Here is a 15,308-nt window from a genome sequence, read left to right on the forward strand (position 1 = left end):
GGTCCGGTACGGGGGCGACACTGAGGGTTGCGATCCGTTGCCGGACACGGAAAAAAAGACAAAAGACCAAAAAAAAAAAAAAAAAAAAGAATTATGCCCTTAGAGCATAACTCTAATTCCAAATAATTCCAAACAGAAGCTGATCTGTTAAATCAGCATTTAGTCATTAAAGTCATAGGAGGCGAGGGGAGAGCAAGAGATACTATGCCAGACACACAGCTTGAAATGACTAAAAGCTAAGAGCAGATCTCCTGTGGTAGCCAGGAACCATGTTTACCTATTTTCCCCCAGGTTACAACTCCTCAAATGCTTTCAATTAGTTTTTCACTGTTTAAGTTACCAAAATAAAACATAAAGCACCTTATTATATCATTTCATTTGTCTTAAAATATGACTCATTTTTGCATATTTTAATAGAATTTAGTAAGAAAATAATTCAAATTATTCTTTTTAAAATAACAATAATTTTTATAGATCTGACTGATATTTAATCAGAAATATCAAGCATCTAGAACTATTGGAGAAATCATTCTTTATGGAATGAGAACAAGAAAACATTCTATGCCTTCTACTCCCACTAGAACTAAAGCCTTAGCTCTAAAATACACCAGTAATTAAATATGTTAATAAAACAAAGAAAGAGCTCCGGGAAGAGGTGAATAGCATTCTTTTACCCTATTGAGAACACTTCCCATTCAAAGGACATACCAATAGGTATATACCAAACCCTTAATATTTTTTTTTTCAATCCCAGGAACATGGTATTGAAAAGTGACTGCTCAAAATTCCATCATGCTCTCATTTGGTGCCTCCTTCGTTGGGCTCTCAATGGAAACATGTTCTGATTCACTCTATCTTTACTTCATTTTTAATCTCACATGAAAACCAACTTTTTCTTTGTATTGTCACAGTGACAAACTTGATTAAGTAGGTACAAAATACAAAATAAGCACAACAATAAAAAATAGTAAAGTGTCAGGATGATCCATTATATTTGAGATTTAATCTTATGACTTATCACTGTCATACTTCAAAAGTGCTTTTTTAGTCAAAATTAGATAGTACAACAGATTCTGTTATTTAGCACCAGCACGTCATTGCAGGCTTTGGTTCAGGCTTCAGGATAATTCCATTATCGGGGGGTTGACTAAGCATTAATGGTTTGTGGCTCTTAAGCTTATGGGCCAAGGTCATAAATATAGCTTCCACGTGGTCATTATCATTGGGGTTTTTAGCAGAGGTTTCAAACAAAGGCATACTGTGTGTGTCAGCAAATTTTTGTGCCAAGTCTGTGGGTACCTGAATGGCACTTCTCAAGTCACATTTATTTCCAACGAGAATCCGTGGTATATCATTGGCTAACAAATGCTGTTTGCATTCCTCTATCCAAGATGGTAGACTATGAAAACTAGCCATGTTGGTCATGTCATACACAAAGACAACAGCATGTACGTTTCTGTAGTAGTGCTGTACCATGCTCTTTCTGAATCGTTCTTGTCCTGCTGTGTCCCATAACTGGATCTGAAAATAAATTAAAAGAAAGAAGAAAACTGAAAATTTCATTCCAATTATACATACTGAGAAATTTAGCCACCTTTGCATGATCTTTAGTACATCTTCACTTGTAATAATTTGATTGCTCCCTTCCATATAATGTCATTTTAGTGTTATCTATAGAATCCAGATGCTAGTCTAGTTACCTCATAATTAAATCATAACAAGTGTCAGAAGTATTTCCATTTAGCATTTTCTGAATTTCAGTGAATCAAATATTTTTGGATAAAATTATACCTCAAAAATTTATTTTAAAATGTTAAGAGAAAAAATATCAGATTTTAATAAAATGTAAAGTGTTTAATTTCTGTAAACTTGGTTACTATATGCTCCTCACTACTTTCCACTAGTTTGATTTAAAATATTAGACCTAGGCCAGCCACAGTCTAATCTAGTCTACTAGATTAGAGTATGGGTACTGATAACACCAAAGTCCAGGATTCAATCCAGGGTTCAATCCCTACACCAGCCAGCAAGGTAAAACATTATTAAAATAAAATATTAGACCTAGGAAAGATCTTAATAGTTATGAGGTCCAGACCCCAAACCTACATATATATACATTCTATAAAATCCATGTCCTCTTGAAAATTTTAAAAGGCTAGAAAATCACTTATTTATCCTGAACATCTCCACCAACAAAACTATTCCAATCTCTTCTAGGTGAAATTATGTCTAAAGCTAAATATAACTCAGGTGTTATGATCCGATTAAAACACTGAATTATCTCACCTTTGTTTACTTTAAAAAACAGTTAACTGATGAGGATACTGATCACAGTAGAAATGACTACAGGCAGATTTGCTTAGATAACTTTAAACTGAAAAACTGTACTATTTATAGATATTCAGAGTATGAATTAAGAAGCCTAAACTGATGACTTCTCACAGAATGATATGAAAATAGAGGGAAACTGAGGGGATATTGTGGATGGCCCCAAAAGTAAGTAGGATAATTAAGATATGAAGTACTCAGAACATACCAGTAGTTATGTGTAGTGAATGCTCAGTTGAGATGTACTAAATGAATAAATTTTTAAAAATGTGATTAGAGATGGAAATATTGGTCATCACACTCCTCTAAAACATGCTAAGTGAAAGAAGCCAGACACAAAAAGTTGCATATTATATTATTCTATTTATATAAAATATCCAAAATAGATACATCCATAGAGTCAGAACACAGATTAGTGTTTGCCAGGGGCAAGGAGAGGGGGAAAAACTATTTAATGAATGAAGAGTTTTATTTTGGAGTGATGAAAATATTTTGTCATTAAATAGAATCGGTGGTTTCACAACATTGCGAACGTACTAAATGACACTGAATTGTTCACTTTAAAGTAATTTTACGTTATTTGAATTTCACCTAAATAAATTATTAGGGAAAAAAGTTAAACAGAGAGTTGCCATATGACTTAGCAATTTTACTCCTAGGTAATAAACATACATTCACAAAAAAATCTGTATACAAATGTTCATAGCAGAATTACTCATAATAGCCAAGAGGTGGAAACAACCCAAATAATCATCAACTGATGAATGGATAAACACAATGTGGTATATCCATACGGTGGAACATTATTCATCCATAAAAAAGGAATGAAGCACTGATGAAGTACTGCTTCAACAGGAATAAATCTCAAAAACCTCATGCTAATTGAAAGAAGCTAGACATAAAAGGCCACACATTTTAAGATTCTATTTACATGAAATGTCCAGTATAGGCAAATCCATAGACAAAGTAGATTAGTGGTTACCAGTGTTTTGACAGAAGGGACAAAATGCTCTGGAATTATTAGTTAGTGACAATGGCTGCTGCACAGCTTCATGAAGATACTAAAAACCACTGAACTGTATATTTTTAAAGGGTGAATTTTATGTAATGTGAATTATATCTCAATTTTTTAAATTAAATACGGGCGTGACACTGAGGGTTGCGATCTGTTGCCGGTCACGAAAAAAGACAAAAAAAAAAAGAAAAAGAAATTTCAGGGCCGGCCTCCGGTACGGGCGTGACACTGAGGGTTGCAATCTGTTGCCGGTCACGAAAAAAGACAAAAAAAAAAAGAAAAAGAAATTTCAGGGCCGGCCCCATGGCTCACTCGGGAGAGTGCGGCGCTGGGAGTGCAGCGGCACTCCCACCGCGGGTTCGGATCCTATATAGGGATGGCTGGTGAGCTCACTGGCTGAGTGTGGTGCGGGCGACATCAAGCCAAGGGTTGTGATCCCCTTACCAGTCACGAAAACGAAAAAAAAAAATTTCAAATTCTATCTTTAACATTTAGAAAGATATTTTGGTAATAAATTGGATGACCCATATAAAAGCTGTCCAAAGACACTAGAGCTGATATTTTTTCTCTTTTAATAACATTTCCTGTAGCTCAGTTATTCAAAAATCACTTCATTGTTGAAGGGTAATTTATAATGTTTTAAGCAAACTATATTCACAAGTTAAAAATAAATAAATAAAAAGCACACAAAAAGGAAATATACCAAAATTTTAACAATGGTTGTCTTTAAGGCAATTTCCCCCTTTATTTCTATTTTTCTGTTTTCCACAATAAACATGCATTTCTTTTATAAAAACAAACTAAACTTAAAAAAATAATAATTATACAGAATTTAGACATGCCTCAAAAAACTGTGGAAGTCCTCAACAAATGTCAAGTGATCTGAGGAGCTTTAACACTAAGAGATACCTTTGTTTGTTTTGGATGGGATTGACTTCAACAATATTCCTTTTCCCATCCTATTCCAAACTCTATGCATTCTTATATCAAGACTTCCAGGAAACAAGTAGTATGATATAAAAACTCTTCACATTTTATCAGAGAGCCATAAAAGTAATAAGTTAATAAGGCATTGACAAAGAAATATTCAAAAAGAACCTTCAAAATTTCGCTCACAGAATAACTACCTCTCATTAAGGCTTACGGCACAAATACTGCTACGGCTGCCTGCTGTCTGCTGCCTTCCAGGCCTGCACACCGAGGAGATGAGGGCAACGGGATGGGGAGGGAGAGGTGAAAGACTCAGCTAAGAAAGGATGGGACAACTCATAAAAACTGTTGACCATAAAAGGCTACAGAAAACTTTGACCGAGAGAGAGACAGACAGACGGACAGACACACACTAGATGAAGGGGAAAAGAAAAAACCCATGATAGCCTAGAAAGCTCCTGAGGTCTAGCTGTGAGTGGAATGGTCCATACTGTGTAAAAAAAGAAGAGAGAGTGACACTTTGGAACCTAAGGAAGTGACATGCTTTTGCTGGTAAACGTTAAATTAGGAAATATTTTCAGAGAAATTTTCCTAACTTAATACTTAAATATCTTAGGGAAAATGGCTATTCTGTGCTCATATAGGTATTACTCCCATTTTAAACATTATAAAGAAACATACAATATACTTCCTTTATATTAATACTTCATGAATCTCTACTTTAAATTCCAATATCAAGTTCCAACAAAAATGGCAACCCAGCTATTTGTTAATCCTAAGAGTAGATTCTTATTGTTCATGAAAGCTCTGTTGGTAGTTTTATTACCTAAAAGGAGAAATGACCTGACTTTAAACTGATTTAATTACTTTTTTTGCTTGAGCTAAAATGTTAAAGGTATTAACCCAAATGATCTTTCCTTCCTTGATCAGCTATCAAATTTCCTTTTTCCCTGTTCTTCCAAAAAACACATTTCTATTCTTTCTTCTTCTAAGAAGCATGCATAAAAGACCTTCTGGTAACTAAATAAGACCTCCTATTAGCAACTTAAATTGTAAATCCACATCATAACTAGTATTAGTAACATTTCAAGATAACTCTTTTTGCTTTTGGTATGTGGAGTAGAAATGTGTACATCTGGCATACAGAACCAAATGGCAAATTTTTAAAATAAATTTTAACTTCCTGGGAGCTCTCTGAACATCCACTGGTTCTTAGTACTGCTAATTCATGAACCATTCTTTGCTCAATTAAACCGTTAATAATTAATATTAAATAATTGCTCAATTAAACTGTTTTATAAATAAATAAATAAAATTTTCGCTTCCTAACAAGGAGAAGTAACAAATTTTGTGTGACTATTTGACAGGAATACTTTCTTTAAAATGAAGAATTTAATTACAGTATAACAAAGGGGATAAGGGAGACAGCAAGCAGTGAGAGAAAGGACACACAAGCAAGAGGGGGAAAACTGGGTTGTAATCCTAGTGCTGCCAGCAACTTGTGTGACCTTGAACCAGTCATGCAGCCTTTCAAGACACTGCTTTTAATCTTAAAACCAGGGCTAATTTATACATTATGGGTTCATCCTTTTCTTAAAATTAGTTATTGCCTTAGAGCAAAAAATATACACAATTTGGGAACAGTAACCTTAGCTATCATCTCTCCCTATCTTCTCTCTGCCTTTTTTTTCTTTTTTCTCATTATTACCATCTCTCTTGAAGGAATGAGCATTTACTACTAAACTAATAATATTTACGCAGGGCTTAGCAAATTCCAAGTACATTCCAGGCACTATGCTAAGTCCTTTATATGTATTACTTCATTCAGTGTATGCAGCCCTAAGTAATAATTACCCAGTCTTGCAGATGAGGAGTCTTAGTAGTACATTCCAGGCACTATGCTAAGTCCTTTATATGTATTACTTCATTCAGTGTATGCAGCCTTAAGTAATAATTACCCAGTCTTGCAGATGAGGAGTCTTAGGTTTACCAGGCTTAAGTTAACTGACCCAACAAGGTCACAAAACTAGAAAGTCTTAGGGTCAGGATTTAAATCTGGGCTGCCTGATTCTGTGATAAACACATATTGTTTTCCCCAGCCTAACATCCATTCCCACTTCTGTTAAGAGCACCTCATTTTCAATGGGGAGCCACCCTTCCCCTGCTTTCAATTCGTGTGAACCCCTACTCCCAAAATGGTCATGTGACCTATACCTGACAAATCAGAGCACTGCATGCCCCATCACCACCATAGTTTAGGAATGGGCACACAGGACTGTTGTTGGAATTAGCAGAGTAACTTTCTTCTGGGCTTTTCAGTAAGGTGAAACAATTAATTCCCATTTTGCTTAAATAATTTGCATAGAGCCCTAACACAGACTCCAAAGCAAGAGATCTTGACCACTGATTAAAAATTCCAGGGAAGTAAATAATTCTCTCTCTTCTCACCACCTCTGAGTGCACAAGCCAATGTTGCCATCTTCATAAGAAGTGATACAAGAATCACAGGCTTCTGAAATCAGGCTAGAAGAATAATAGGAGATCTGACATGGTTCCAGGGATTCTTGAGAGAATGGGAAGGCTTGGGTCTGTGAAAACCCTATCTTGCTTGTACCATGCAGGCATCAGGACCAAACCCCAGCAATTCAGACTCTCTGTCAGACCAGATCTAACCTGTCCCCTTCAAAGGTTTCTGAGCTAAGGGGTCACAAGTTAAAATTCTTGAACGTGCTTCTTCGTGTACCCTAACTGCTTATATCCTCATTCACTGCATTCCAATGCAAATCAAATCAAATCAAGGAGTAATATGATATCTCTCTAACCATCAACACCACATTTTAAGAGGTAAAATATCAATTTAATTCTTTTACAGTAAGGTATAGGATGACTTTGTATAAAACATTCTTTGGCTTATAAACATTCATTTGCTCTTAATGAAGATCAAGACAGAACAATGGATAGAGTAAATAATCTAATTTATATTTGGCTTCAGCATTCACAGTATATCATCTTCATCACACTATAAAACAAACTTATACTCTTTTCTCAAGACAACACTGGGCATTCTGTTATCATCTACCCATGCTTCCAAACTTCGCCTTCACATTCACGATTATTTCTCCTTTGCTCCAATCCCACATTTCTACCTGTTGATCAGACATTCCCATGTGAATATACCACCATCTCAACACATGACTAAAACAAAACTTGTTACAGAGCCTTCAATGTTCCATATGGTCCTCTTTATCTCTACTAATGGTACTACCTACTTCCAGTCACCCAGACTCACAACCACAGTCATCTATGAGTTCTCTTTTTTCTCACCACCAAAACCCAGTTACTGAAGCCTTTGGCTTTATCTTCAAAATAATTCTTTTATTACCGTTTCTTTTCATTAGCTTCCCTTATCACCTCAATTCAGATTTCCAGAGCAGCCTACCAACTGTTCTCTTTGCCTCCATACATTCAACTCTTATCTCTTGATCAAGGCTTACAGTTGGCAGCACAAGTCAGTGGCTCCCTTATTAGGTCTTATTCAGTCACATTCAGGGCAGTATCCATGTCTGGTAATTCCATAGACTTCTTCCAACATCTAGCTTAGTTCCTGTAAAGCTACTTGGCCATGCTAGTTGTCGGGCTCCTTTACCTGCCGGTAACCCTGCACCGACTGGGCCGATTATTGAGCTAGGGCTGGGTCTGTAGCTCCCAGACCCCTCAAGCACATTCACAGACTAAGTCACAAACCCTTCACATGCCAGGCTGGGTTACCAGACCCCTTCATGCAGGTCTATGAGCTAGGTAACCCACCGAAAGGTCCTTGGAGCCATAGGTTGGAAAGCATGGCTGTGCAGGGCAGACGCCTGAGGCCGACGCCCACCCGCTTCACCAAACTCCTCTGTCTCTGTTTCTCTCTCTCTGTGTGTGTATCTCTCTCTCCCTCTCTAAAGAACACAAGAATAGCAACAAAACTAAAAAGATACATTGGCGCACATGCGCACTAACTCTACACACACACACACACAATTTGCTTACAAAAGATGCTGAACCACACCCAACTGGACCTGAGGTGAGGGCCCTGACTAAGCTATTCTATTTTCCCAACAATCCACTCCTTCAGGGTCCTCACCGTACAATCTACACGTTCAGAATCTTCGGCAATGTTCCCTTAGTGAGGATAAATTACCCTTACATTTACATATTACACATTCCATCTCAGTCCCAAAAATCTTTAGCTCGTTGCAGCACCAACTCAAAAGTCCAAAGTCCAAAGTCTCACCTGAGACCAAAAGCAAAAGTCCTTCCAGCTGTGAATCTCTAAAGAGTCAAAAACAAAGGTTATCTGCTTCACCCTTGCGTTTTTCTTCTGCTCTCTGCTTCTCTTTTACATTCTAGCTTTTGAATTACTTCAATCAGCTCAGCTTACACTAGCTATTCACTCAGTCTCGGGCAGGTTTTGCAGCATTTGCCCACAGTTCAAACAGCTGTATTTGCCCAGTCTATCAAGGAGTGGCTGCCCCGCTCCTGTGCATATTTGAGGCTCTTTCTGCAGCCGCTGCCTCAGAGACAGGCACATAGTAATGGAGACTTAAGTTTTCCACCTTCTCACCAGGTGAAAACATACTTGAAATTATGTAGTGGCACCCATCCTTGGGTCATCTGCCCATTTGCATGTGGCACTCTTTTCTCAGGTTTTACGGCACCCGGCCAGCCATTGGGTTTAAGTGGCACCCTCCAAGCCATTTTGCCTTCAGACAAACGCAACATGCGTTTACTACATAGTCTCTAGAGCATGTTACACTATCCACCCCTAGGTCTCATAGCTGTAGCCACCAAGCAGCCAGGGGCTCTCCCAGTTTCTGCTGCTTTACTCTCTCAATTTCTCGTGCACAACAGGTCATACCTGGAGACACGCGGTTTTCCCCAACTCACCACTGGGTTGGTCGTCTTCCCTGGTGTGAGAAGCAGAAGTAGCCAGTCACTGCATGTCGTCCTCCAGGACATTTATCTGTGCTTCCAAGGCCTCTGCTTTCTGCAGCAAATCCCAACCAGTTTGCAGCGTAGTGAGCAATAGCCAGGCTCTGGTCAGCAGAAAAGTGGCCACCGGACACCGCACGCTCAAGGACAGCCCCTTCCTCCAAGGGCTTTCTGTTCCTCTACCTGCTCAGAATCCTATCGCAGACTATGCCAAAGTGGCATAATCCTGCCAATGACGCCAATTTGCCTGGCTTTGCTAAGGCCTGGAATCCTGCTCACAGCGCCAATTGTCTAGCTCTCTTATTCCTGTTTGTGACGCCAATTGTAAAGCTACTCGGCCATGCTAGTTGTCAGGCTCTTTTACCTGCTGGTAATCCTGCACCAACTGAGCCAATTGTTGAGCTAGGGCTGGGTGTCTGGAGCTCCCAGACCCCTCAAGCCCATTCACAGACTGGGTCACAAGCCCTTCACATGCCAGGCTGAGTCAGCAGACCCCTCACATGCCAGGCTGGGTCGCCAGACCCCTTCACACAGGTCTATGAGCTAGGTAACCTGCCAAAAGGTCCTTGGAGCCATAGGTTGGAAAGCATGGCTGCGCGGGGCAGACGTCCGAGGCTGATGCCCACCCTCCTGCTTCGCCAAACTCCTCTCTGTGTGTCTCTCTCTCCCTCTCTCTTTAAAGAACACAAGAATAGCAACAAAACTAAAAAGATACATTGGTGCACATGCACACTAACTACACACACACACACACACACACACACACGATTTGCTTACAAAGTATGTTGAACCACACCCAACTGGACCCGAGGTGAGGGCCTTGACCAAACTATTCTATTTTCCCAACAATCCTAAACAATGTACTGTGAGGTAAGGCACATACATAACACAATGAGATAGAGATCATTTAAAGGCTCAAGTAAGGTAAGGTAAGGGAATTCATTGAAGGAAGAAGTAGAGTGGAGGACAGGTGGGGAGATTTTTGATAAAGACACACTGAGTTGAATAAGGAAGAATCACGTGGCAAAATATGGGAAGGAGGAGATTCCAAGCAAAGAGTGGGGGAAGTGAGAGGAAAACATAAGGATGAGCAAATAATAGGCTGGACTATAGGATACTCGCAGGAAATTAATGGGAAATAAAGTTAGAAAAACAGTCTGGAGCAAGATGAAGGAAGGATTATGTTATTTATTTATTAATTTTTTTGTGTGGCTGGCCTATACAGGGATCCGAACCACTGGCCTTGGTATTATAACACTATGCTCTATTAATTTTAAAAATTGGAACTTTAGGGGCTGGCTGGTTAGCTCAGTTGGTTTGAGCATGGTATCAGAACACCAAGGTAAAGGGTAGGATCCCAGTACATGCCAGCAGCAAACAAAATTGAAACTTTGTAATATGATGGAGAACCACACAGGTTGCCTGAGGTGGGGAGATTAATCTCCCTCAAGTACAACACTAATCTGGCATATTTTGGCAACAATGTACAAAACAGATTAATTGAGGGCTGCAAATGGGAGATCAATTGAGCTGATGCCACAGTTGAGAGAGATTTTAAAAAAAACAAACAACTAGTTTGAGGACAGGATGACTGAGAAAAATTATACAGGTAGAAGACCAACTGGATTTAGAGAACAATGGAGAGGGGGCAAGATCACAAGGATGAGAGGAGGACATCAGGACAACTCAGGTGAATTTTAATTTCATATGATTTTCATGTGTCATGAGATATTATTCTTATCATTTTCCCCCAACCATTGCAGGCCATATAAAAACAGGCAGCAGACCATTTTTTGGCTCTTGAGCATAGTTTGCCAATTGATGCACTGTATATTGCAATTCCTTGTGCTTAACAAAATGCCTTCTTTCCAGCAGTTACTCATTAAATATTTGATTTATCAATGTGGACAGAGGTCCTGATTATTTTCCTTTAGTTAATGTTAACATCTTGCATTTGACATGGCAAAATTTCATTTCTACCTCTACAAATTAGTAAGCTACTGAAATGTTCAAGTAGGAACTGCTGACCCCTAACGGGAAGTTGAATTAAGTCAACACTAAGTTTTAATGATTCTACTGGGGTGTCTGCCATTGTAAAGTGACTGTGTGAAAGGAACATAGCTAGCTATGATGGGGATACAAGGAAAGACCGTAAGGATTAGAGTTGGAAGTCTCAATTTAAAAGTCAAATGTATTTTTATTTAAGGAATTAATTTTATAACTTTATTCAACTTCTAAAACTCTGCAAACAAGATTTTCCTTTCAATTATACATATACAGTGCTTAAGAACTGATTAGCAAATATAGACTTTCTTATATTTATTTCATAAAACATTTAACTGATCATGAAAGGGCACTACTATAAGTCATGCTGCTCTCTGAAAATTTTCCAGTTCACAATTATAAAAACATTTAACACAGTATCTCATTATCAAAGAAATAATGTCTGAAACGTCATTTTATTAGAAAAATAACAAAATACTTCCCAAGTTTAAGATAAAAAATTAGAAGAAATGTTATTTCAGATCAGACTCACAATTTCCCATTTCTGCAGCTCTTAAGATATATTACAGGTTAACAGAAAAGCAGCAGCAGCAGCACATGGAATAAAGCTCTTCTGTATCACTTTTCAGTTAAAAAAAAAGGACACTAAAATAATAAAGTTTTCTGTTTTTTTAATTTCTAACATAGCTATATCTTTTTCTATTACAGAAATCTCATAACATTACTATAGCTCAACCTCAATAAAAATCTCTCTCAAGTCTTTCCATTGGTGGCAAAGATGAATGACTAGGGCCTGAGAAGAAAAGGAATCTCTATGCCCAGGTTCCCATCAATATAAGATGTTAGGCTAAAACTAAGGAGGAATAATCCCAGAAAAAATGTTTTCTCCTTACTCTTCTCAACCAGAGGGATCAACCCTGCGCTCCCAGGTTCATCACACCTGTGGTTCTAGATAACTTATCACTATCAGCACTCATCCCAGCAGTTAACTATTTGACTTTATACACTAGACATGCTTCATATTTTTTCAATATTAGTATCTTTAAATTTGCACCTGATTCATCTGTGATCTTTACATATGAACGGCAACTTAGGAACAGATAAGAGGGTCCTTGAATCCCAAACTCCTCCCCTGCCCCATTTTTTCAATATTAGTATCTTTAAATTTGCACCTGATTCATCTGTGATCTTTACATATGAATGGCAACTTAGGAACAGATAAGAGGGTCCTTGAATCCCAAACTCCTCCCCTGCCCTCTTCTCTCTACCTTTTACATTTCCTGCTCCAATTTTGGGGGGAATTTCTCTCCCCTTTAGCTGCCTACCTATACCCTTCTCTAACTACTTCCTTCTTTGGGTACACAGCTATAGAACTAATGGTGCCAGAGGAAAAATAATGTTAAGCCACCAGGAAAGGCAAAAAACCTTAAAGTACCAAGTGTGAACCAGGTGTATGTTCTCATCAAATCCTCCTACCAGCCTGATAAAATATTATGATCCCAATTTTTTCAGAAGAGAAAACAGACTCTATGAGGCCCAGGGTGCCCGAGATTGAGAGGGGTCCTGGGATTTGGGACTTCCAGGTTTTGAAACTGGAAGTCTCTGGCAAAGGTGGTCACCTTATTAAGTCTGTCCTTACCCTTTCACAGGTTCACATCTGAACCCAGGTCAGTCAGGCTCCAAAACCTATGCACTTTCCCCCAGAACTCCTGCTCCCCCCAAGCTAAACTCCCTCTCAAACTTCAGAAGCCCTGGGATTTTCCTCACCCAGAGGCCGTATTAGCCCATTTTCTGCTACTTTTAACAGAATACCTGAACGTGGGCAATTTATAAAGAAAAGAGGTTTATTTCTTAGTTTTGGAGGCTGGGAAGTCCAAAGTCCAGGGGGCACATTTGGTGAAGGCCTTCTTCTGGTGGGAACGCTCTACAGAGTCCTGTGGTGCTGCAGGGTATCACATAACGGGGGCTGGGCAAGAACACTTTTTGATGTGCTCACTTGCTCTCCTTATAAAGCCACCAGAGCCACTCTCCAATAACCCATTAAACCATTAACCCATTAATCCATGAATAGATGAATCCAATCATGAAGGCACAGCCTTACCATCCAGTCACTTCTTAAAGTCCTCAACTTTCAAATACATTTTGGAAATTAAGTTCCAACATGAGCTTTGGAGGGGACAAACACTCAAACCACAGAATGGGCCAAACCTAATTCTGGTAAAAAATGATCCCAATTTTTATTCTATCTTTTTATTCTATCTTTTCCTCTGCAATGTATACAAATCATTCTTAATTCCTAATACAGTACACCCAAAGGACCACCACTGACTACCTGTATCGGACAATGAAAAATTAAGAGGCAAAAGGGCCTGTAGAAGGGCTGATTTCTTGGAACTCAGCCTATTTCTTCTTTACCATCATCATTAGCTGCAAAACTCTTTTGTGGGGAGGGGCAATGTTTAAAGAACTGAAAAATAAATTGTTCTTGCCTCAAGCGAGCAGGTTCTCCCCTCCCTACCCACCAGGGGACCGAGGTAAAGATGAACACTAATTTAAAACACAAAGCAAAAAAAGTAGCCTAAGGAAGGCAAGGCAGTTCCTAGGGTCCACCTGTTTTAAGGGGTGGTATTATCAGGTGGCATTTAGTGGCAGTTTGCAACGAAGAAGTGTGTCTTAGGTTTAGGCTGAGGAGGCCTCAGCCTTGTCATTGATCCTCATTCTCCAATACCCCTATCCGCCCTCAGAACCCCAGCCCTGGAATCAGGCCTAATACCTTCCCCATTATCACTCACTGTTACTCAGGGTCCTTAGTCTCAGGAACCAACACTAATGATTTAAAGGGAAGAAAGAAGAATTGGGAGAGGGTTTGAGGTGGCATCAAGAGATGTGCATTTGGCAACCCAAGTAGGAACTATGCTATATAGAATGTTTCTGCAGGAAAATAGGTTTTTCTAAGTAAATCAGTGTCATACAGAAACTACACAGCAAAATTGTATACAAGAGAATAAATACCCTCAGTACTTCCTCAAAAGCAATGGGCTTTACTTCCACAATATCGAGGGCAGCGCTCAAATGAATGTTTAACAAATAATATTATTTATTAAATGAATTTTCCATGCTTGAGGAATTTCTCTGCTTTTCCTTCTGTCACATTTCACTGACTCCCAGCACATGAGACACAACTAAGGAATCAGTGCATACCCTCTACACTCGTGCTACTCAAAGTGTAGCTGCGTTTCCATCATCTGGGAGCTCCCAAATCAGAATCAGCATTTTTTAAAACAAGATCCCCAGGTAAATAGCATGCACATTATAGTTTGAGGAACACTGCCTTAGAAGTTTGCTATACCGAAATCCTTCCAACCCCCAACTCCAATCTCCACATCAGCGTAAGAAAAAATAGAGCGCACACCCTGCACAGAGCCAACGATGAGCCCACAGTGGGGTTCGGACACTTGTCATCCCGGGCGTCCTTCCTCCCTGACAGTGTCCCATTTGCTCACCTTGATGCGCTCCCCATCAATCTCCACCGCTCGTTCTCGGAAATCCACCCCAATAGTGGCCTCGGTGCGGTCGGGAAAGCGGCCAGCGCAGAAACGGTAGGTCAGGCACGTCTTGCCCACGTTGGAGTCACCGATCACAATTATCTTGAAGATGCGGGAGCGGGCCGGAGGCAGAAACCCTGAAGCCCCTGACACCGCACCGCTGGACATGAAGCTTGCCTCCAACGACGACTCCATCTCCGAAGCCATTCTCCAGACCCGCCCCAAACTGAGGCGGGGTGAAGGAGACGCAGAAAAGCTGGGAGATTACGCCACTCGGAGCGAGCGCGCCCAGCCCGCCAGTTCCGCAGCGCAACGTCCACACCGCCCGCCCGCCAAGCAGCGCGCTTGCGCACCCTTCCGCCCCCGCCCCGCGCAGGTGTGGCGCGCGCCCACCCGGAGGCCCTGAGCCTCGCCGCCTGCGCCCCGCCCCTAATGCCGCTCGGGCTGGGGTTGTCCGGGGCTTGACAACGGCGCTGCGCGGAGGGCCAGCCTGAGCAGAGCGCCCCGGGCCC

The 15,308-nt window shown here is 40.0% G+C and overlaps 1 protein-coding gene across 1 annotated transcript in view; it reads right to left on the reverse strand.

Moving 5' to 3' along the window:
- RAB33B (RAB33B, member RAS oncogene family) overlaps positions 1-15,097 on the reverse strand; it is a 15,659-nt gene extending 562 nt beyond the window's left edge. The window contains exons 1-2 of the mRNA XM_008581992.1: positions 14,755-15,097; positions 99-1,521 (exon numbers count right to left, since the gene is read on the reverse strand). Of these exons, the coding sequence (XP_008580214.1) occupies positions 1,081-1,521; positions 14,755-15,003 (690 nt within the window). The 5' untranslated portion in view covers positions 15,004-15,097 and the 3' untranslated portion in view covers positions 99-1,080. The remainder of the gene's footprint in view (positions 1-98; positions 1,522-14,754) is intronic.
- Between the last annotated feature and the right edge of the window lie 211 nt (positions 15,098-15,308).

The sequence above is a fragment of the Galeopterus variegatus genome, unplaced genomic scaffold (assembly GCF_000696425.1).
Source record: "Galeopterus variegatus unplaced genomic scaffold, G_variegatus-3.0.2 Scaffold2500, whole genome shotgun sequence".
Taxonomy (NCBI): domain Eukaryota; kingdom Metazoa; phylum Chordata; class Mammalia; order Dermoptera; family Cynocephalidae; genus Galeopterus; species Galeopterus variegatus.